The sequence below is a fragment of the Parasteatoda tepidariorum genome, chromosome 6, assembly GCF_043381705.1.
Source record: "Parasteatoda tepidariorum isolate YZ-2023 chromosome 6, CAS_Ptep_4.0, whole genome shotgun sequence".
Lineage (NCBI taxonomy): Eukaryota > Metazoa > Arthropoda > Arachnida > Araneae > Theridiidae > Parasteatoda > Parasteatoda tepidariorum.
The window spans coordinates 78,174,569-78,200,219 of NC_092209.1; the positions used below are offsets into that span (position 1 = coordinate 78,174,569).

At 29.1% G+C, this 25,651-nt stretch overlaps 1 protein-coding gene across 2 annotated transcripts in view; it reads right to left on the reverse strand.

The window, feature by feature from the left end:
* The window catches only part of LOC107436922 (Glucose transporter 4 enhancer factor), a 118,218-nt gene that overhangs the window by 27,318 nt on the left and 65,249 nt on the right, over nucleotides 1-25,651 (reverse strand). For both annotated transcript variants that reach the window (XM_071182765.1, XM_071182766.1), the window contains exon 3: nucleotides 11,473-11,654. In XM_071182765.1, the coding sequence (XP_071038866.1) occupies nucleotides 11,473-11,654 (182 nt within the window). The remainder of the gene's footprint in view (nucleotides 1-11,472; nucleotides 11,655-25,651) is intronic.

Below are 25,651 nucleotides of genomic sequence, written 5' to 3' on the forward strand. Positions count from 1 at the left end.
ACGAAATAAAATGCTTTAAAATGATAACTTTTACCAAAATTTTTTTTCTCCGAGTACATTTATAAAAATATACATTTTTTATCTCTTAAATAAAGAAACTAGAGATAACAATTACATAAAATGAAAAAACATTTTCTCTGCTTAGTTTAAACAAGCCGCCAAGATAACAAATGATTCAAATGATCTTAAAAGAGCCACCAAAACACTTCTCATCCAGGAATAAAAAGAATCAGTCGCTATGGTGGAAGAAATGAGGGAATTTCTTTTAAAAATAGAAAGCTGGAGAGGATCCAGGAAAGCAGGAAATGGGTCGAAAATATTTCTGAGGAGCATCTTTGGTATTCGGGGAGAAGCGACGGTGGTCGTCACCTGTTGCTAAATTATCGCGATTTCCCCCCTCACTCGGTGTTACTTCACATCATTGTCTGAAAAATTTGCGCCATCCTCCCAAAACGCGTCATGACATTGAGCTGAGAACGTTTATTTCGGTTTAGTCTGCATAAAAAACACACAATGCCAAGAACTCAGTCAAAAACTGTTGATTCAAGAGGCGTTCGTAAAAAAAGAAGTTAGGTAAATAACATAGTAATCAAGCTATTAAGTCATTCCAATAATTAAATACATAACTATACGATTTAAAGCAGTGGTGGCTCAGGGGATAGAGCGCTCGCATCTCAATGAGGGTTCGAATCCTGTCACTGGCTGGTTGATTCGAATTCCGCACCCGGCTCGCACCGACCACACTGCTAACGTGAAATATACCCAGTGGTAGACGGATCATGGGTTAGAGTCCCTTTGCCGCCAGGCTAACCGTGGGAGGTTTTCGTGCTTTTCCTCTGTAACGCATAAAAAACACCGTAATCAAGATAACGAGTCATTCCAATAATTAAATAAGTAGGACATGAATTATACGATTTCGTGCCGTGGTGGCTCAGGGGATAAAGCGCTCGCCTCTCAATAAGGTGAACCGGGTGCAAATCCCGGCAAATGGCTGGTTGATTTCAATTCCGCACCCAACTCGCGCCGACCACAGTGCTGACGCAAATTATGCTCAGTGGTAGACGGATCATGGGTTAGAGTCCCTTTCCGTCAGGCTAACCGTGGGAGGTTTTAGTGGTTTTCCTCTCCATGTAACGCAAATGCGGGTTAGTTCCATCAAAGAGTCTTCCGCGAAGGCAAATTTCACCCAATACTTGATCCAGGAGTCCTCTTGTCTTCTGGATTGGGTTCAAAATTATAAGAGTACGGAGTTGAACATTGGTAGCCGTTAACTGAAAATTCGGTCGCCTGTTAAACAACGGTTTTAAAATATAAAATGATACAATTATGTAAGCTATAAACTACAAGATTATTAAGATTTAAACGATAATGAATGAAAATTAAAGACTTAAAAAGAGGCAGTGTTTCACAGCATTTCTTATAAATATATTCTTATAATTCTCGCATAAATATTTTACTAAAAACATTATCTAATATTTTTTCGTATAAATTTTCCATTCCATTATTATATTTTTTTCTGTTATTATTTTATTTTAGTTATAATTATTTTAGTTAAATATTAATTAAAAATATTTTAAATTAATTTAAGAAAGATATAATTCTATAGATGCAATAAATATGAATTTTTATGCCTTATACATATGATGTAAAAAATATTCTTTCCATTTAAAAAAAAAAATAATAATTAGATATTTCATGTAGGTACACGAGAAACAAACGTTAAAAAAGATTTGTGTATATTTCGCTGTAAAAATAGTTTAACTTCAACCGTTTGTTTCTTTTTTTATATATATAATAATAAAAACAATTTTAACATTTATGAAAAGTAGTTGAAAAATTTTCAAAAAGCTTTGTTCCTACATATAAAAATTTGAAAACATTAAAAATGGAAAAGCAACTTTTTACATCATTACAATACTTTAAAATTTCAAATTCACTAAATTTCATACTTTACGTCATTCCAACGTGCTTAACAACACAAATAGCGTTTAAATAATGAGATATTCTTGGTTACAAATAAAAGCAGATTAAAAAAAAAAAAAGTATTATTTTTTCCCCATTTCTGCTAGGAAACGTGTAATTTTGATTCTTCCACCTTTGACCTATCCAAATTACACGCTCTAACAGTTCTTTATTGCAACATAGAACACTAACAGTTATTAAATAACAGAAGTTACTTTCCATCGCATTGTTCTTTTTCGGAAATACCCACGCGTAACAGGTTGAAATATTTCAACCACAAACACGAACAGATAGATAACTTGCAATGGTTTATTAGGCGGGGGAGTTGGTTTCGGTATCATAAATGTATCCGATATTGACGTCACTTGGGTGTGATACGATGTTACCTTGACATCGAATTTTGTAACCTACACGATTTTGACCCACTTTTGCCATTCCCCCACAAATGATACTACTTTGGAATGGACCCTACTACCCTTCCCGATGCAACAGGCCCGTATTGATTTTTCCCCAGTTTACAAATGATTATTTCTTCCCTTCTCTGAGAAACCATTTCCGGGAAATTTATGCCGTAATCGTTTTCATTTTTACCTAGAAATTTATCGTCGTGTTTTATGGCGTAATGATTGCCGGTTTCGAACAATGCAATTAAGGATTTCATTAGAAGTTACTTTGATTTAAGCAATCAATTAAGTGTGTAAGATCACAATAATGAAATAGACAATTTTGCGTAAAATATGATTTTCAGCAATCGTTTTATTTTTACCTGGTTTCTGCAGTTATCGTTTTCTTTATTACCGTTAAATTTATTGACGTAATGGCAATCGAGTAGTGTAATTAAGAATTCCATTAGGGTTAACTTTGATTTAAGTTATCAGTCAAATGAGAAATCGCAATACTGAAATAAATGATTTACTAAAAATATGATTCTTTGTCAGTGATCGGTTCATTTTTTATCTCGCTTATTCTTTTTTATCAGAAAATTTATCGCAGTGTTTACTTACTTAAAGATTATGCCTATACAGATTACCGCTTTGAACTAAGTAATTTAAGGATTTTCTAAAAAAATTAACTGTAATTCCAGCAATCAATTAAGTTTAATATAGCAATCAAATAAACGATTTCCATTAAAAATATAACTATTTGACAAAGCATTAATAGAATAGATATTTTTTGTGTAATATATAGTTTATATAAATCAATAGTATAAAAAATGAAACACCTTAATAACTTTTGATATAATGATTTGTTTGCAATGTATTTAAATGCATGGATTTTGGATAAACGAGTTTTACAATACTTTTTGATACTCTTACATAAATCTAGAGCTATAGTGAAATGGGCAAAAAAGAAAACTTGCATTAAAAAGTCAAAACTTTCGACCGTTCTCTTGACTAAACTATTCGGACCTTATTTCGAGGATCAAGAGTCTAAATCCGCGGAAAAGAAGGCATGTTTATTAAAAGTAAGTTAGCTTTTGGTTTGATTTCGTAAAACAAAACATCGTTAGCATAAATTAGTTAATCTACTCAGGATTAGTATTTCTAATCATTAAGAATGCACGAAAATTTGACCGCTAGATAATAAGTTATTAAGATGTTGTGTATCATATTTTCCCCTATAAGCCTTAATAAGCCTTGTACAAGTGTTTTATAAATATTAGGTCACGTCCTCCGAATCAGAACGATTTTTTTTTAAAGGGACAATAGTCAATAAAGTAAAAGGGTATAGCTAGATTCAATTACCGCCTTATTTAGAAATTGTAATTAACAACAACAAAAAAAATCAAAATCCATTAACTCGAGAAATAATTCTAAACGGATATTAAATACCGTCTCGTCACGACAATCAATAGACAGAGTGCAATTCAACAAAACCGGTCAAACTTTTTTTTTTACGGGCAATATCAGTAATAAACAATCACAATCCGAATTAACTAAATAAACGGGAATGGGTGGAACGATTATGCAGTTCGGATTGGTGTCCCATGCGAGAATATGCATCTCTTTAGAACAACCCTAAAGTAGTCAAGGCAATCGAGATCCACCTAAAATTACTATTACTTTCGCATTTTTTATTTTGTTTATAGCCTTTAATTTTGTTATTTCTCTGGACTATTTTTACGTTTCGCCTTGGCACGTGCACCTGTAGAGAGAAATCGGAAAAGAAACTAGTTTTTCCCCTCGCAAGGTTTCATTCTTTAATTTTAAAACAGCTATCAGGAGATTTAAAGAAAAAAAGCCAAGTTCTTATCAGTTAAAGGGTAATAGTATAAGTTAGATATAAGTAGTGTTTCGCATTAGTGGGCGAGTAAAAGAATAATTCAGAATCATCATTCTTTGAGAGTTTTGATTTCATTCAAGGACATGCCCATTCATCCTAATACTATTTCTACTACAAAAATTTTTCTGATTATCCGTGGCTAAATAATACACGCTGGTCTGGAATCTTGTGGGTAAGAAGTGCAGCATTTAATACAATTTTAAATCAACAACAAGTATTTGTCAACAGCAGATTCTGTTCCTCGAAATTTTATAGCATCAGATTCTGTCCCAAGATATTTTATACACAGGAAATTTTGTCTACATGAAATTCCGTCGCATACTATTTTGTCCAAATAAGCTTCTGTTCCCATGATACGCGATAACCTACACATGAGAGTTTGTTAAATGATATTTTGATCACACTATGTTCTATTCCATGATATTTTGTCTACATGAGAAACTGTTCTATATTTTGTTCACATGAGATTCTGTTCCAGGACATTATGTCCACATGAGATCCTGTTGTATGATATTTTGTCCACATGATTCTGTTCCATTTTATTTTATCCTCGTGAAATTCTGTTCCATAATATTTTATCCTCAAGAAATTCTGTTCCAGGACAGTACGTCCACATGAGATCCTCTTCTATGATATTTTGTCCACATGATTCTGTTGCATAATATTTTATACTCATGAAATTCTGCTCCAGGACAATATGTCTTCTTGAGATTCTGTTCTATGATATTTTGTTCACATGATTCTGTTGCATAATATTTTATCCTCATGAAATTCTGTTCCAGGACAGTATGTTCACAAATCAGATCCTGTTCTTTGAGATATTTTGATATTTGACCTGCTTGAGATATTTTGTCCACATGATTCTGTTCCATAATATTTTATTCTCAAGAAATTCTGTTCCAGGACATTATGTCCACATGAGATCCTGTTCTATGATATTTTATTCTCATGAAATTCTATTGAGATATTTTGTCCACATGATTCTGTTCCATAATATTTTCGAACCCAGTTCACCTCATTGTAAGGTAAACGCTTTATCCCCTGGGCCACCACGGTTCTATGCCGGCACTTTGAACATTTACTAATTTACTTAAAAGTATCTGAATTCATTTTAAACAGCCAAAAATAAATCAGACTAATTGAACAATACAGATCAAGAAGGCAAAAACTTATTGAGAAGACCTTGGGCTGTCATAGGCTGTAGTGCCCAAGAAGAAGAACAATAAATAATATGTTTAATTAGCCTAAAAGTGTCTGGGCTAATTGATATAAGTCTAAAATCTATTAGGCATATTAGAAAAATATTGGAGACTATTCCGATTAACCTGACAAAATGGTTTGCTAAGAGCCAGATTTGTGGTTCAGGGGATACAGCACTGGTATTCCCAATTATGTGACCACATTTCGAATCCTAGAGATGCGATACGAATTCTGTTCCCGGCTGGCATCGATAGCGCTTAACTAAAATATCCTCAGTGGCGGACGGATCATGCCCTTGTCGTCTGGATAATTGTGAGAGATTTTCGTGGTTTCCCTCTCCATGTAACGCAAATGTGGGTTGATACTATGAAAAAGTCCTGCACGCAGGCTATTATGTCTCAATGCTTGATTCAGAAGTTCCCTTGTTTTCTGTGTCAAGGTCAAAATTAGAAGACTACAGAGTTGAACATCGAAAATCCGTAAGCCCAAAAATAGGTCAGCCGCTACGAAATTAAATAAAATTAACCTACGACCCACATTAATTTAAAACAAAATAAGAATGCATCAACTATGATAAAGTATTCCTACAACGTGTTAAAATATTAATCAACATAATATATATGTGCATTAAAATTTATTATCTTAATAACTTTATCCTATTATTTTAACGGTATGATTATTGTATCGCAAATAACGCCCAATAGATTATGTTTATATAGTTTAATTTAAACAGCTTAAGAAAAAACTACAAATTTTGCATTCAAAATCATTTAATGGGATTACAAAATTCGATGCTCGTAAATGAAATGGAATTTTATTTGTTTAATCCGAACATAAAATTTAAAAAGTTCAAGTAGTTTTGTTTCTTCTATTATTTTTTTTAAACTTGATAAATGGGTGAGGTACCACACCTTTCTCAGCATTTCCCAATATTAAAAAGAACAGGGAATGAAAAGGTGAAGGCCGAATTCAGTTTCAAGATCATGTCAAGAGATTGCCCTAGATTTTATATGGGTACGCCAAATAGCGATGCAAATGAAAAGTAGTCGAAAGTTCTGCAATAAAAGGAAAATGTTCGCTAATTTTGATAAAAACGTGATACGATTTTAGATGTAAACAAATAAATGTTGTTTATATCCTTGCAATTTTAATCGCAATCCAGAAGACAAGGGAGCTCCTGGATCAGTACCCCAGTGGTATTGATATTTTTTTTAAAAAGGGAACATGGAAGACTTTGTAACCCGACGCATTTAACGAGCATCAGTCAAAATCTTCTACACTGGTAGTCTTCGGTCGGCTGGATTCAAACTCCCGTCTTCACAAACGCGAGTCCAGCTCTTTGCCAATCCCGGCCTAATTGACCGTGATGGCTCAGGGGATAGAGCTTTCGCCTTCCAATGAGGCGAACCGGGTTCGAATCCCAGTCGATACGAATTCCGCATCCGGCTTGCACCGACCACAGTGCTGACGTGAAATATCCTCAGTGGTAGACGGATCATGGGTTAGAGTCCCCTTGCCGTCAGGCTAACCGTGGGAGGTTCTCGTGGTCTTCCTCTCCATGCAACGCAAATGCGAGTTATCTCAATCAAAAAGTCTTCCACGAAGGCAAATTTCTCCCAATACTCTATCCAGGAGTTCCCTTGTCTTCTGGATTGGATTCAAAATTACAAGGCTACGGAGTTGAACATTAGTAGTCGTAAACCCATAAAATTGGGTCGACTGTTCGACGACGGTTATAATATAAAATAAAATTATCCCGGCCTAAACGCTTCACTAATTTTATTTAACAACAAAACAGTTCATACTGATGTGGAAATCAATTTATATTAAAAACAAGAAGAAGAAAAAAAATCCATAAAAATCTGAAAAAATAATAAATCTCATTTTAGTACGATAAAGATTTTAACTACGTTTATCTTTTCCGTCAACAACCAACTGCAAGTTCCAGAACCCCTTCTTTTCTCAATTGATAAAAAACAGCCTGCTCCCTTCATGGAATAACCGGAACGAAATATAAAAGAGGCTCTACATCAAGGGATGGATACGAAAACACACCAGAGAAATTAAAAAAAATAAAACGATTTTTTTCCTTCCATCTTGTTTATCAGTTGGGGAAAAGTAAAGAGTACTTCGCCCACAATTCCTGGCACTGTCCCAAGATTAAGTGTCAGCATTGGTTTTTGTTCTCGTAAGAAAATATCAACGGTTTAAGTGTCAAGCCGTAAAATAACATGAAAAATTAAGAGAATAGCTGTTTACATCCGGGAATTAGAGTAGCTTTTTTTTCGCAACTACATGCTTACAACTCTGTGGACCCAAAGTGAAGTGCGATGCACGTAGAAGGTATTCTCCCTCTACTATTTTTGCCACCGCGGTAGTATAAATAACAAGTAAATTATTTACCCTAGATAAATACCCATTCTTTTTTATATTCGGTTGGTTACAAAACCACTATTATTTTTGAGGCGTACTCAATATTCATAAACATCGAATAGTTCACTTGTTTGTTTATAGTCACGTGTTTCATGTTTTCTTTGATAAACATTCTAGAAATTGGGTTCTTAATTATTCTTTTAAATCAGTAAAGAAACTTGTTAAATTAAATCGTCATTTTTGTATCGATTCAAATGAAAATTTCAATATGTTGATTAACAGTTTGATTTTAAATTTGAATTGAAAATCAAATTCCAATTTGAATTTCAACTCATAAAAATTTAATCACTCAATTGTTATATGTTATTTTGAATCAGTTTCCATGAATAAATGGGTTCAAATATTTTTGTTTGAAACTTTTATGAGTTGATTTGATAAAAATTGTCGATTCTAAGATTCAAATCAATTAAACTTATATCGACTATATGAAATTATTCTTTTTATTTGATGTATATGATAAGTTTTCTCCCTTCCACCCTACGACATTAAACGATATTATTCACAAAACTCATATCGTTTCTAACTGATTCTATAAATAATCGTAATAAATCGTAAGAGGGGTAAAACTTTAAAAAATATATATATATATATACAATATTTATCAAAATTTAATAAATATTTACTTTTTAAGTTTATAAAATATTTGAAACGTAAGATACAAATATTTTCCTAAACAAAATGATGAATTAAAAAAAGATTCTTTTTAAAAACTTTTTCGAAGGAAGCTTATTTCAGAAGCAGCAATTTTTTCCAAGTACTCCAATATAAGATTTTTTCTGTCGTAGTCCTATAAATAAGTGTAAGAATCACGCCTGCCATATTTGATGCGCTGCATATTTACAAATATAGAATTTTTTCATGTTCTGTCTAGCGTATACATTATATGCAAATAAGTTTATAGACCCAATGTGGAAATACAGACGATTTTTTTAGGCAAACGATTTCATTATTTTTACTCCGTAATTGCTCTTAAATCATACATTGCGAAAAGCAAACGATTTTTATCGGCAATTTTTTTCCGTGACACTTTAACGCACACACAAGCGATTGTCAAGTGAAGGATAGTAAAATCCAGGGCCTTGGAAATAAATCTTCACAGGTGGATAGCAAATCTATGCAAAATACTCTGCAAGGTGAAATGCGTAGAAAACTCCGGTCTTCTTTTATTGCAAAACCGAAACACTGTCAGATCAAAACATCTCCACTCAACTCGGCAGTTACGCAAGTGAATCTCTATCCGACCTTCGAAGCAATTGAAAAAAAAAACGATTTTTTCTTTTCTTCTTTTCTTACATACATATGAAGTGAAGTAACTAAGGAAAATGACCTCGACTTTAGTTATTAAAACGAAAAAAGAGAGAAAGAAAAAGATAAGACAGAGTAGGAGGGAAATTCAAATGCGATAAGATGCGAAGGAGAGAAAATATGAGATTTTTAGCCTTCAGGAAGATTTTCAACACGGCTTGCGAAGAAGATTCATTAAAATTCATTACATTTAAAAAGAAAAAGTCTGCATGGTAGTCCATCTGTGGGTTGCTTCCTAATATTATTCTTTTCTTTTAATGAGCAAAATACAAACTATTAATGTTTAATGCACTTATACGACATTATATTTTTTAAGAAAAGGCAGACGATTTACTAAAAGCAATTACATTTAAAGAGCTTAAGACCAAATGACATTTATTTCATTATTAATTACAATATAGCTATTAATCTTCATTATATTTTGTTTCACTCCAATATCGCTATCATGCAAAATTTTAATACGGCTATTTTTGTTTGTTGGAAGCAATATTAACAAGAAAAACTATTAATGTTCAATACATTTTGCCCGCTAAAATTCTTTTATTTTTTTTTTTAAATTATTTATTAACACAACAATACTATTTGACATCTTTAATTTTTTAATGAAAACAATGAGAACATATATTATTTGATATGAGCATATTAAATTGTTTTGTATTTTTTTAGAATTGTAAAAATAGAATAAAACTAGCAAAAATTTCTTTTAGGCCAATTTAAACTGTTAACAGTCAATTTATAACCTGAATTAACAATATTTCCACAAAGCTGTTATTTAAGCCTAACTATCTGGAACACAGAATACCATACAGAACATTGAAGAAAAAAGTAGTTCTGTTCATTATCAGGTAAGATAATGAAAATAAAAATCACGAAAATAAAAATCACGTTTGTACAAAATAAAACGCTCATAATTCGAAGATTAATTGCTGTTAACATTAACACTTTCTAGCAAAACAACAAACACTCCTTCCTAAATGAAAAAAAAATTCGGAAATAAATTTTATTTTAAGAATTATTAAAATAAAGATAGCAAAAAAAAATTTTTTTAAGCTAATTTAACTGTTAATAGGCAGTTTATAACCTGAATTAACAATATATACCTATAGCTGTTATTTGAACTTAACTTTGCGGAACAGAGAACGTCTTACAGAACATTCAAGAGAAAAGTAATTCTGTTCATTATCAGGTGTAAGCTATAAAGGAAAACGCTTATAAGCCGAAGATTAATTGCAGTTAAAATTAACACTTCCTAGAAGAAATTAGGCAAGACTTTCCGAACATGCTTCGCTTCACATTATGTGTACCCTGAAATGATTAAGGAAAGCGCACGGTTTAAAGAATCGTTTGGGGAAAGATTTTTTTTTTCCAAACAAAAACTAAAAAAAAAACGGTGTTTTAATTGTCGAAGAATAATTTGTTTTGAGCACGATAGTTTCGTTGGGAGAGCAGAAAATTCTATTATGAAATAAAAGTTATCGTTTGCACTAAGAGAATGTTTATCAGTGGAAAGGTTCAAATGAAATTTCGTCATGTTTTTTGGCATAAAAAGCAATTTGTCCTTTACTAAACTGACTTTTCTTTAAAAAAAAATACTAGGAATAAATTTAAAGAATCGAAATGCATTTTTAATTCTTGCTAATAGCGTTTTGAATTGTTAAATAAAGCTCTAAATTAAAAATCGAACATGAATTTTTCTCACGGGAAATTAAATGGAAAATTTGAATGCAATTAATTACCAAAGAATGAAATCAAAAAAGAGAAAGACCTAAAAATAACCACTTGCCACGATGCTAATCAACGCAAAAAAAAGTGGCGACTTATATTAAATAAACAACCGGTCACGATTTCCCATCGTTTTTTTCTTCTTTCTTTGTTATTTTTTTCTTTCTAAACTTTTTATAGCCGTTGATTATTTCGATTATATTTTTTAAAAGAAATATAATTTACTCCAGACAAAAAAAAAAAAAAAAAATCATTAAGTGGCTATTAAAGGAAAAGGACCAATCGATATGGGTCACCAACTCATAATGTTTGAGAAAACAGTGACAGTGTAAGCCGGGAACAGAATTCGTACAAATCAGTCACCTCTGAGATCCGAACCTGGGTCAATTGTTTGTGAAGCGAGCTCTCTATCCCCACAGCCACCGCTCCAAAAATAATTTAACAAAAACAATTTAACAAAACCCTGCAAAGATAACAAATTGCAGAATATTTTGGAATATAAGATTCTTAATAGTATTCTTAAATTGAAGAACAAAATGTGAAGTATTATTATATTTAATTTGATACCTTTCTTTTGGGGGCTGGAAACGCATCATCTGCAGCAAAGGATGAGGAAGCATCGGAATCTATTCCCTCATCTGTTTGGCCATCCATCATAGGGGGGGAAGGTGTGGCACGTGTGGATCCCCCTCCACCCGAACAATAGCTGGATGCTCCCGAACTGCTGGCAACGGCCGAAGGTGACCATCCTACAAAAAAAAAATTTAAACATTTTAATATATATATAATATTGCAATAAAACAATGAATATTTGAAATAAGATTACTAACACCTGCTAATAATAATATCGATAGTTAGCAATATTGATGTAATTTAAGAGTGAATTGAAACAAAATACTGAGGGAATTTTGGAAAAAATTCAAATTTTGGAATAATGTTATTGTCTGCTTATCATTAATTTATCTTGCAAAATCTTTAAACATGGTGTTTTTTTTCTGTATTTGTTTATTGATGTCTTACTGATATCGTCGAATTAACTAAAACGTTATTTCAAATCTTTTTCGAATAAGTCCCCTTCAAAATATAGCGTTTAAAACACTGTGAAACTGCTATTATACAGTACAAATACATAAAAAGTTTATTAAATGAAAAAAAAAAAAAAACTGCATCGATAGGAAGCTCTAAGAGGACGCATCACCGCGGGAGAAAATTTTCGTAGCAAATTCTCTTTCCCCTGTATAACTAATTTAAAATTTAAAGTAAAGAAAAAGTGAATTTAGACAAACGTAGAGTAAGTCATGAATTTTCAATTGCTGAAAATAAATTTTAAAATATCAAAAGAATTATTGGAAGAGAACTTCTCCATTGTGTAATCTTTTCAAATTTTATTTTCAAAATTTTTCTTTTCAATGTTTGAAACTTCATGAATCACTTCTACGTTTGCCTGAACTCCCCCTTTCTGTACTTTAAATTATTTATGTAGGTGAAAGAGAATTTCTCTCATGGTGTGGCGTTCTCTTAACATAGATACTGTGAAGAGAGATTTCTTACTGTTCCTTTAAAAGGATTAATACCAGAGAAAATAGCGTGATTATGGTAATTTTTGACTAGTATTATGTGTTGGACTCTAGCAACAACAACATACCAATAAAAGTCTTGATACAGTTAATCTTTATTCTGATTGGATGAAGAACGCGTTTTGATTAATCTAATAAAGTAAGGCCACCGGGAAGGACAAAATATACACTGTAAAAAAATCCTGAAACTTTTCTAAATATATGAGGTAACTAAGGTGCATTTAATTTTCAAAAATGTTTCTGAATATTTCGGAAAAACTGAATGAGACTCAGTTTCGAACTTAAGAAATATTTCTCGATTGATCAAGACATTAGCTCTCTGAGATTTTTTGACGAATCAAAATTAGTTTCTGAAATTTTTCTACAGTGTAATAATAAATTTAAAGAATTGAACTGTTTTAGTTTTATTAATTGTGTCGGTCTTTCAGTTTTGTGAAGGATTTCGTAGTGTTGTATTGATTGCGTACTTTTTTCCACACCGTACGAAGAACAGGTATTCAACAAGTTGAATGAATAAAAAGAAAAATCTAAACAATAGCTAGTTATTTGAAGTACAAATAGCGACGAAACTTTCGTCCCGATCCTAACAGGTTAATGATCCTATACATATAATTTTACAGAAGATATCTAATTTGCATCATTACAAAAGACAGCTCTATGTTTTCGGTCAAAGAGGCTATCGTTTTGTGGCTTAATCATCATTCGAATACTTCCTAGGAAAAAAAAACTATCGCCGGACCCTTATTAATATGTATTTGACCCCATTGTTATGGTCCACTTCACCGACATCAGACATTTATTAGACCAATAGATCTCGGACATTCACTCAAAACTGTCACTGAAAATGTCGCAATGATTGAATCAGAGTTAAATAAAAATAGTGTGTTTTTAATTAGTCATTACGCAATGAAAGGTATATAGTACTGATTAATTAAAAAAAAACTAAAATTGACAAATTAAATAAATAGTATGTGTTGGTTAATTAAAAAAAACTAAATAACTTGATCCAACACGTCTAACAGTTTAGAAATGCGCATATTCCAAAAGAGAGACTGATTCCATAATAACAAAAATCACACTGAAAAAAAATTATGGTCAAAACTACCGAGACCAGCATGGTAAAATTTACCATATTTCTAGCTCTATAATTTTTATCTAAGTGTTTTTGGTAACGATTTTAGAAGCATTTACAATAAAATATATGGTTTCATAATATGTGGTAAAATTTGCTAAATGTGATAAAATTCATATTTTATCATGTTTAATTCAAGCATGGACTAAAAATTATTTATTCGGTTAAATTTACTTATCAGTTTTGTATATTTTACTAAATTAAAAAATTGCAATAAATTAAGTGATGTAATAATAATAACAATCATTACAAAATTACATTAAATGTGTGGTAATAGGAACTATTCATTTTAAAAACCAGAATTTCAGGTAAACAGTTAACATATGAACGGAAAAATTACCAAATTAATGGTTTAAATATTTTAATTTTATTAACTAGAATTATGTTTTTTTTTTCTTCTTTTTTTTTAAAAATACCAGAAATGTTATTGCTATGCCGTACGGTAATTATACTTGAATTTTTTTTTTATCTCCGTGGAGTATCACTTAATATTAAACACAATTTTTAAAAAAAATTCTAAAAGAAAGGAGTTGATTGTTTCGTTCTAACTAAGTTTTAAAATAATTCCATTTAGTAGATAGAACTCATGCGAAAAGCTCCAGGGATTCTTTCCACTTGTACCACTTTTCTTAACCCCTTTCCACTATTAACCCAGTTCGCAATGCAAGTTACAGCTTCTAGTATATTCGCCGTTGTTGAACTAAAAGCTAAACAACCATTAAACTTCTTTTGAATGAATAAGTTTATTTAGTAAAATAAGGAAATCAGAAATAAGAGCGTTGTACCCGGAAATTTTCGAGCTTTTTTTTTCGAAAACTTCACAAAACTGAAAGTAATTTTCTAAAATAGGATTTTCGGAATAAATAGCTTAACTTTTTTTTGTTAAGAATATAATAGGAGATAAGAGTGTTTAGAAGCTTTTTGTAACTGCCACCATTAAATTTAATTATACAGCGATGCAAAAAGGCGATAAGTATTATTCAAAAGAAAGAGCGGCTGTTTTTTGTCAGCTTTAAATTTCTACAGAACATAAATTTTGCAGGGGATAAATTGATTTTTCGTTTAAAATGTGAGTGAACAATGTATCGAAGAGAAATAAAAACTTGAAACCTTTCTGCTAAAATATTTCGCACTCTTTTAACAGTATTTACTATCAAAACTTCGTTTATTTCACTCTTAAAAATAAAAAAAAATAAAAAAAATAATAATAACTTTATCAGCCATACCTATGGATTAATAATTTTTTAAACTATCTAAAAGATCTAAAGAAAATAATTATAATTTAAATTCTAGAGAAAATAATTTAGTTAAGCTTTAGAGTCAGCTGATTTTTATTTAAAATGAAAATTTAATTGGAAAAAAAAACTAATATGTATAAAAAAAAAACCTCATGAGATTTTCAGACATAAAACAGAAGGAAAAAAAATGGAAAACCGAAATGAAAAAAAAATATTTTAACAGACAGACCGTCAATTTTACATTTTTAAAAGCGAAATTGAAATCAAGTAATAATCGTTTGAAAGGAGGATATCAATAAAGATTATCCAAGCGATTATTTTATTCTCTTTTTTTTATCGGTCACTCTCAATTTGAGATAGTTATCTCAAAGGATCTAGGAAGTAACCAAAATAAGGGAAAGGACCTGCAAAATAAAGATAAATTTCTATTTATTTTCAAACTCCTCTCGCTCTGATTGTGACCGTAACGTTCGTGTCAGTTTACAATTTTTTTTGTAGTTGACTATCCGATAATTTCTTGTCTGTTCTTCTTTTTAGAACTTAATCAAGGAGAAAATCAGCGCGAATAGAAATAAAAAAAAATCGTCTGTTCTACTTTTACTATTTCAAATGGAAAGTATTTTTTTTCTTCCTTTTTTCCTTTAAAATAACCTTATTTTACCTTTAAAAAAGAATGAATGTTGTGCCACGTTTTTGAAAGCATGGGTGAAAAAATAAGTTTTTTAAATAAGATACCTGAATCGAATCAAACTTTCTAAAAGGTAACTTAGGCACAATGTAAAAAATATTATTATACATTTGGCGAACATATAGTTCAAATTGTCTGCGAGTATGAATATTAAATTAAGTCACATTTATTATTAATTAAATGAAGATATTACGATTTATTTTGAACAAAATTATCGTTCAGTTGAAAAGCCTATTAAGGTAACAGCAAATTTGCACAATATTCTGGTTCGAAGTACTGATACTGGTAAATACCGATAATATGAGTCAAACTAGATGCAATTTTATTAAAACTTCAAAAAGTGTACATGTAATTTGCGGGATATAATGGTTTCGACTTGATCTAATTTTTAGAAAATGTGAATGTAATTTGAACGTTTTTTTACCAAATATAAAAAGTGTGAATGTAGTTTGCACGATATAATGGTTCTAAATTGAACTAATTTTCATAAATTGGGAATGTAATTTGAACCACATGATATAATTGTTCAAGATACTGATATTACAATTCTTTCTTGAACGAATTTCCCTTTGTCAAAAGTAATTAGCACGATATAGTGCTTCAAGCTTGAAGCAATTTTTTACTGAGTGTAGAAAGCATGAATGTAATTTGCACGACATAATGTTCCAAAGCATCGATATTACAGTTCATACTTCGACGAATTTTCCCGAGTATAAAAAGTGCGAATGTAATTAGAACGATATAGTGCTTCAAACTTGAAACAATTTTTTCCAGAGCGTAGAAAATGTTAATGTAATTTGCAGGATATAGAGCTTCAAACTTAAAGCAATTTTTTTTCCAGAGTGTAGAAATTGTGAATGTAATTTGCATAATATAGAGCTTCAAACTTAAGCCAATTGTTTCGAGAGTGTAGAAAGCATGAATGTAATTTGCAGGATATGATGTTCCAAAGAAAGCATCGATACTACAGTTCATACTTAAACGAATTTTCCTGAGTATAAAAAGTAGTGTGAATGTAATTTGTAAGATATAGTGCTTCAAACTTGAAGCAATTTTTTCCAGAGTGTAGAAACTGCGAATGGAATTTGCACGATATAGAGCTTCAAACTTAAAGCAATTTTTTCCAGAGTGTAGAAAAAGTGAATGTAATTTGTAGGATACGAAGCTCCAAAGCATCGATATTACTTGGACTTCATACTTGGACGAATTTTTCTGAGTATAAAAAGTGTGAATGTAATTTGCACGATATAGTGCTTCAAACTTGAAACAATTTTTTTCAGAGTATAGAAAATATGCATGTTACTTGCAGGATATAGTGTTCTAAAGCATTGATCAAGTTTTTTTTTGGATGTGTGAATGTAATTTGGACGATATCATATAATGGTCCCAACACCGATATTCCGGAACAATTTCCCTGATAGTAGAAAAAAAAATGCTTCTAACTTGAATTTTTTCAAGTGTGTAGAAAGTGTAAACGTATTGGTTCATGCTTAAATTAATTTTTTATAAACTTTGGAAATTGCAATCACAATTAGAAGAATATATTGCCCCTAAATACAGATATTATAGTTCGAGCTCGCACCAATTTTCAAAAAAAGTAGAAAATAAGAATGCAGTTTGAACGATATTATCGCTCTAAGCACCGATATTTATGATGCAAATTTCAGCCGATCATATTAAGATAAAAACAACCATGTAAATTATACAGCGCGCATGTAAATTAAGGTTGTTGAATCTTGTTCACAAAAAAATAACTGATTTCTTTTATTTGAACAATAAAAGCTTATCGATCGATTTTTAATAATATAAACATCTGGCAAATAATGACCTTGATCTGTATCTAGTATTATGAATATTAGACAACACGGATATACAACGAACTTCAACCATTCCAAACAATAATTAAATTTTCTCTTTATTTTTAAAGTGTTGTTAAACAGAATTCATACCAGTGTAATTTTAAATTCTTTAAAGATTATTATAATGAGACTATAAATACAAATATATGTATAAAAAAAAGAAGGGGTAGTGCTGGTATTTAAAGATTACAAAACCAGCTGTGATTGCTTTAAGGCACTTCGATCTAAACATATCTTAGCTGATTAAATAACATTTCAGCTGATATAAACACCTGTTAAGATTGCGGAACTATACATGCGGAGTGACGTATTTTCTGAACTGTCGATCTGAACATTCCTTTTAACAAATATTAATTACAATTATAGATGCGTAGATGTAACATGTGCGCTATATCACAGTACTATTGTACTATACTTAAAATATTATACCTACTATACCTGGTAATATACTATCAATACTTAAAAAAATATGTTAAAAGAAATATATAAAAAAAAATTTTCCAAGTCAGATATTTTTCATTAATTATAAATACATTATAATAGATTTTATTTATAATCAAATTATTTACCTTATATAATTATATAATAAGTTATATGAATGACACAAACAATAATAATATGAAAAATATTTTTTTTAATTATAAATATTTTGCAAATTATGTTTAATTTACAAATTATTAATATTTATTTATTAGGGTTTATAATGATTAAAATTATAAGCCCTATATCAAATTTAATATTCATTAATTATAAATACATTATTATAGATTTTATTTATAATCAAATTATTTACTTTATATAATTATGTAATAAGTTATTTGACACAAACAATAATAATATGAAAAATATTTTTTTAATTTTAAATGTTTTTCTAATTATGTTTAATTTGCAAATTATTAATAATTATTACACATTATTAATAATATTTTTTTAATCATAAATGTTTTGCAAATTACGTTTAATTTACAAATTATTAATATTTATTAAACATCATTAATATTTTGAATCTTACGTTAAATATTGGAAATATTGTAAATTTTCATGATAAAAATTGATAAATATGATAAATTTTATATAGGGCTTATAATGATTACAATTACGATAGATTTATTTTATAAAATTTGTTATAATTATTAAATTATTATGATAAATTTTATTACAAAATTTATCATTATTGATACTTATAAGGATAAAATTGATTACAATAATAAGAAATATTAGTAAAGAAATTTTATTAACCCATTTAAAAAAATCTTATAGCTCTGAATACCTAACCTTCTATATACCTTTAACAAATCTTTAATGTACATAATACCCTATACTTATCTTTTAAGTACCTAATACTTTTCACAGACCTTTTATATATTTTAGCATACCTTAAGTCCTTATATCATTTTTTACATGGTTTTAACTTTCAAGTACCTGATACAATTTACATTTCTTAGAATATTAAACATCTTACATAACTTTCACAAATTTTTTATGTACCTAACACCATTTATATACCTTTTACATAATTTATACACTTTTTACAAATCATTTAAGTGTGTATATTTTTAAATACTTTTTACAAAGGATAAACGTACTTTATACCTTTTATATAATACCAAATATAATTATTTATTTATGCATTTATAAAATCCTATTATAACATTGAATACAATTGAATAAACTAATAATAAAGTTTATTTTAAACGCTTTTCGAATCAGCTAAATCATCGACCCCAAACATTCAAATAGTTTATTAACCCTTTAATATATTCATCAACAATACAGTGTCCCGAACTGAATTTTCTATTGAACAAACCCAACCTATCTACAAAGCTAGAGGAACAAAAAAACTTTATCACGCGAACAGATGTAATATCGATAATGCGACGAAAATAATAATGCCTAATACAATAATTGCAATAAAAAAAAATGCGGCAGGTGTATAATTTTACTAGCAAATGCGATTTATATTCAAATTTTTTTTCTAGAACGGCGATATGAGGTGGTTTCAAGAGTTGACTAAGGGTGTTGCTTTTCTTTCGCCAAAGAAAATAGAAACGCTACAGTTTGAGTGTTTTTATTCGAAGTAAACATTTAGTTATCGACTACATATATACTGGGCTATAAAACGAAAAAATATTTTAAATATTTAAAAAAATTATCAAACTTTTATAAATAGTCGCCAATTTGGCGAGGTTTTGTCATTTACGGGGAAATTAACGGGTAATTCTCAATTTCTGCTTATTATGAGCTTAATTTATACAGTGATAATATAATGTTTAAAAGTTACACAACAAACGGTTTCTTATATATAATTCTGTTTCTTCATAATGAAATTTTGTCTCATTTCATAATTTGCAAAACAATAAACTTTCTAGAGGAAGAATATACTTAATCTTACAGTATATAACGTTTTATTAACCAATAATACAACGTTTTTTAAACCAATAATGTAACGTTTTTTTAACCAATAATATAGCACGTTATTAGTTTTAAAAAAAATCTTACTTCACATGATGTTAGATACTTCGATTAAAGTTGGATTATATATCGAGGAAAACTGATAGTATTTAGAAATCGCGATAACGACATTTTAAAAAGTATTTTTAGAACATATCATGAAAACAACATCTTACGATAAACATCAAATATATATATATCATAAATTATCGATAATGGTGATATCAGGATCATTTTCGACAGCGATAGATACGATAATGTAAGAATGTAATGAGTGATTTGAAAAAAAATTACTAAAATTTCAGCAATTATTGTACTATACATCATTATTTTGGACGTTAATTTTCTATTAAAATTATGAGATTTTTGACGAAATGTGAACTCTCAAACATTTGACATAACTTTTTCCTCTCTTGGGTGTATTCTGGAAGTTCTCAATAATTTCAAATCCTAATTATTGAAATTAGGTAATTTTTGACGAAATGTGAACTCTTAAACATTTGATTAAAACTCTTTCTTCATTCGGGAGCATTCTGAAAGTTCTTAGTAATTTCAACTCTAATTAGTGAAATTAATTGATTTTTGGTGAAATGTGAACAAAAACATACCTCTCTTCTGGAAGTTTCCAATGATTTCATTTTAGAAGCGTTTTCACTATATGACGGGATGATACAGAGGTTAACGAGTTCTCCTGATTAACAGATTTCTCGGGTTCAACACTTGGCTTTGACGGGTTGTCCATCTTATTACTCATACATCTTATGTTTAACGGTGTATTGCCTAATCACCTAATCAATTATGTTAATCGACAGGAAAAATTAGGCATAAAATTTTTTACAAAATTCAACAAGTGAAGATTAATATTTCACCAATTCGTCGATATAATCGCTCTAAACATTTCCTTGGAGAAGGTTTCGTCAAAAAATTTTTTTCTTTTGTTACAGAGACTAGTAACATGCTTAATAAAATATTTTATGATCCTTGTTAACGTTTCCGTCATCTACTTGAATTATAAGCAAATTTGTCAATAAATTTAAACCCTTGCTTACAGCTCTCTTTTTCCTTTTTCCTAAAAGGAAAAAGAGAGCTGTAAGCAAGGGTTTAAATTTAGTAAAACAACAGAAACGTATTTATAATCTCAGTATTACTTATGACCCTTCGGAAGCAATTACAAAGTTCATAGCATATTAGAATCAGCCGTCTAGTTTGTAACAATAATAGAGTCGTTGGCCCCAGGGGAAAGGGGGAGAAGATTCAAGGATTCTCCGAAGATCGTCATTACGAACGATAAACTTCTACGAAATAAATCCAGACTGAAATTAAAAACGAAGAACAGAACACCACGCCAACGATAGACACCATAGAAGTGAATTTGAAATCGTTTTAATAATTAATCTTGTTTTGCTAGTTCATCGTTCGTAATTATAACTTGGCCCTTGCTTAATTATCAATTCTATGAACAATGAGTGTTTAATCCGTATGGAAATCAGAGTTCTAATAAGTAATTCCAATCGGTCGTTTACACGCGAGCATGCAAATGCAAGGAAAGTGCGAAATTATGCTAATATGATTATAAAATTAATAAAAGTGTTAAAACCATTTTATTAATTTTGAATAAATGTTATTGATGAAGATAATAATTTTAATAGCAAAAATATTTTTTAAGAAAATAATATCCAATAAATTGATTGATTCGCTATAGATTTTTTAGGGATGGAGTTTTTTGAACTTGATGTAGCTTAATTTTTGGCATAAACTTAGTGATATATTATTTAATAATCAGTGTAATTCTTTTAAATTTCAGTTAAATTCTATTTCGAAATTTGTAATTGTATTGCATTGATTTGTATAATTCTATAATAATAATTGAATTGTATTAAACAAAATATGTAGTCGTATAAATTTGTATTTGTATAATTTTTTTTAATTCTTTTGATTTCACTAATAGCTTAAATAATAACTTGTAAGTACAAAAATAGCTGTTGTAACTGTTAGTGCGCGATTTTTTGTACCTCCCAAATCATTCATATAGTATGTAATTATAACTATTTAAATTAATAGGGATAACGGTACATTTTTAAGAATGGTTCGAGAAAAAAGCTATTATTATTACTCGAATGTGACAAGTATTTTTAGGAATTTATTTCCTTTAAAATTCATCATAAGAAACTCGTTTCTCAAGGGTGGTTTAAATGACAAAGTGGCTTTTTTAATTTTTCAATCAGACTAAATCGTAATCTTTAGAAATAAGAAAAAGACAAATCTGACAAACTAATTCCTAACTTCTATTTAATAAATACTTCATTAAATACAGTTATAAGAACAATTCAGTTTTTAGCTCTTTTTAAACATTTTTGTTCTCGTCCATAAACTATTTCAAGTACTAAAACAAAAACCTTCCAAACTGGATTTTTTACGATCAGTTTTCTAAATGATTTCATATAATTTTAATTAGTATAAAAAATTTGATTGCAAATAAAGAAGTTCGAATATTAATGGGTCAAGGAATTCAATAAAAATAATTTTTTTTCAAATCTGCAGACCTATATTATTGCAGAAAAAAATCATACAAACGTTTACAAATTTCTTTCTCTTAAAAAAAATTACACTACCTAAGATATTTAATAAAATCATGAGGTATTTAGTATTATCAATCTAAATTTTCAGTTTTTTTTATTGTTCTTTTATTATAAATTTCTTATTTTTTATTGAAATCAAGACGACATGCACTTAAATAGATTTTTTTTACAAGAATCAACTGAATAAAGTTTTAATTGAACAGTACTCCGAATTCAAAAATATTAAACAAATATACTTTTGTTTTAATGTTTCGTTTTTAAATAATGAGCGACAAACGATTTTATAAATAGAACAAAAACAGAAACACATAAATATCCAAGGCAGTCACTTAACTATCCTTAAGAGCCTTGTTATCAGATGTAAAACAGTTGACAAGTTAAAAGTTCAACGAGAATCATGGCTTTTAACGACCTTTGGAGAAAAAGGTTTTAAAAAGATGGTCGGAATATATTAAAACGCAATCACATAATACTGGGTCAATATCAGGACATTGACTCGCTCTTAAAGGTAAGTTTCCCATTTAAAAAAACGTAGGTTAAGATGCAAAAGACGACCTGCTTAAAATGGAAATGAAAGACAGTGTTAGCAAGGACATTTTTTATTATTTTCTTGTTTCTATTAGCTGATTTATCATTTCGGTCATGGCTTTGTACGAGGTTGCATTCGTTACAAATAGTTGCTATTTGTAAATACAATGTAACACATTCAAGTGAAAAATATCGATGCAACAATAAGCTTTATCAATCACAATCATCCTTGGCTAACGTCAGGATGATTGTAAGCCATTTTGAAACAAAATGGCTTCATGATTGGTTTATGCATTTTTTTTAATTAGCCAATGAAATAACGAGGGAAAAAAACTTAGAAGTAAAATCCTTTAATGATTAATGTTGGTAATTTTATAAAAATATTTCAAAATGGTTTCATGATTGGTTTATGATTTTTTTTTAATTAGCCAATGAAATAACGAGGAAAAAAAACTTAAAAGTAAAATGCTTTAATGATTAATGTTGGTTACTTTATAAAAATATTTCAAAATGGTTTCATGATTAGTTTATGATTTTTTTATTAATTAGCCAAATTAACCATGTTAAAACAAATTATTCAAATGAATGCTTTAAGTTTTTAAAAAAAACTTAATGCCAAGATTTGATTATATAAATTATAAATGAATCTTTTTAAAACAAAATTATTTAAATTGATTATTATTTAAATTGATTTTGATTGTTAAAAAATTTAATTACAAGTTTTCAAAATTATAAATCAAATATTTTAAAACAAAATAATTAAATGATTGAAAAGAAATCAAAAAATCAAAAAATTTATGTCCAAGTTTTTTAAAATATTATAACTATAATAAAATAATATAACTATTAATTTTTTATTTAAATTAATAGTTATATTTAAAGTTATATTTAAAATAATTAAGTTAATGTAAAGTTAAATAGTTAAATTATATTTAAAATAATATAACTATTTTAAAAAAAGTCATTCAAATAATTGTTTTAGATTTTTCTAAAAAAATAATTCTAAAATTTCAAATATAAAAGTAAATTTTTGTTAAAACAAAATATTTAAATAAATAGTTTTGGTTATTTAAAATTAGTTAAATCCGAAGTTTTAATAAATAAAAATAATTTTTTTTAAAATAAAAATGGTCAAATTTAAATGGTTCATTTTGTTCGCTTAAAAAAATTAACACCACATTTTTAAAATTCTAAACCAATCATTTCAGAACACAATGTTTAAATGATTTATTTAAAATATTTTGTCAAAAAACAGTTTTTAATATTTTAATTTTCAAATCCAAGTAACTCATAGGAGACAAGTGTTTAATCATTAATTCAGGTCCAAATTTTTAGACGCACTCTAAGATTCTATGTAAAATCTTAATTATCAGGTGATACTATACAGCAATATTGTTTTGATGCGACTGAAACCGGTTTATACTTGTTTATGTTCGTGTATCAATTGCTTAACAATGTAATGCAATACTTTAAAAATAAAAACAAATAATAAGTATATAAAGAATCTCTTGCACCCATTACACGTATGTTTAAATATAAAAGTATTGCATATAAACTCGTGCAAAACATGTCATTATTAAAACACTACCATGAGTCTAATANTAAAATATTTTGTCAAAAAATAGCTTTTAATATTTTAATTTTCAAATCCAAGTAACTCATAGGAGACAATAAGTGTTTAATCATTAATTCAGGTCCAAATTATTAGACGCACTATAAGATACTATGTAAAATCTTAATTATCAGATGATACTATACGGCAATATTCTTTTGACGCGGCTGAAACCGGTTTGTACTTGTTTATGTTCGTGTATCAATTGGTTAACAATGCAATGCAATACTTTAAGAATAAAAACAAATAAGAAGTATGTAAAGAATCTCTTGCACCCATTACACGTATGTTTAAATATAAAAGTATTGCATATAAATTAGTGCAAAACATGTCATTATTAAAACACTACCATGAGTCTAATAATTTGGTCTAATTATTATAATATGCTAATATAATAATTATTCTATATTTATATAATATATCGTCTAATTTATCCAATCATCGAATTTATATTATATATCGTCTAATTTAACCATTTGATACACGAACGTAAACAAGTGCAAACCGGTTTCAGTCGCGTAAGAACAATGAAACTGTATAGTACCACCTGATAATTAAGATTTCACATAGAATCTTATACAGGGTGCGTAGCCAAAACTTTCAGTAAAAAAATAAGCACCTTTTAAGTACTTTTTAAGCACTCAACAATATTTTTAAGCACTTTATTTATTAACAAAAGCACAAAATAATTTTTAAAGACTCTACATCAGGGGTGTCAAACTCGCGGCCCGCTGGCCGCATGCGGCCCGAGATGAACATGTTTGTGGCCCAGTAAATATATCCGACGCAAAGTAAAAATAAATTAGAAATGTGAATTAGAAAGGAAACTAGCATATGAAATTATAATATACTTTATTTATAAACTATACGGATCATTTTAAATTGTACGCGCGAAAATGTAAAATTCCAATTGGCTTGCGGCACCTGCCATTCCAGGGATACTGCATCATATCAAAAATACGCAGAAAAAATTTCAAATCTTAGAACGGAATTTGAAACAAGGTTTAAATATTTTAATTCCTCAGAAAACAAATTTTGTTTGTTTTCGTCGATTTTCTCAATAAATATAGACTCAGTACCCA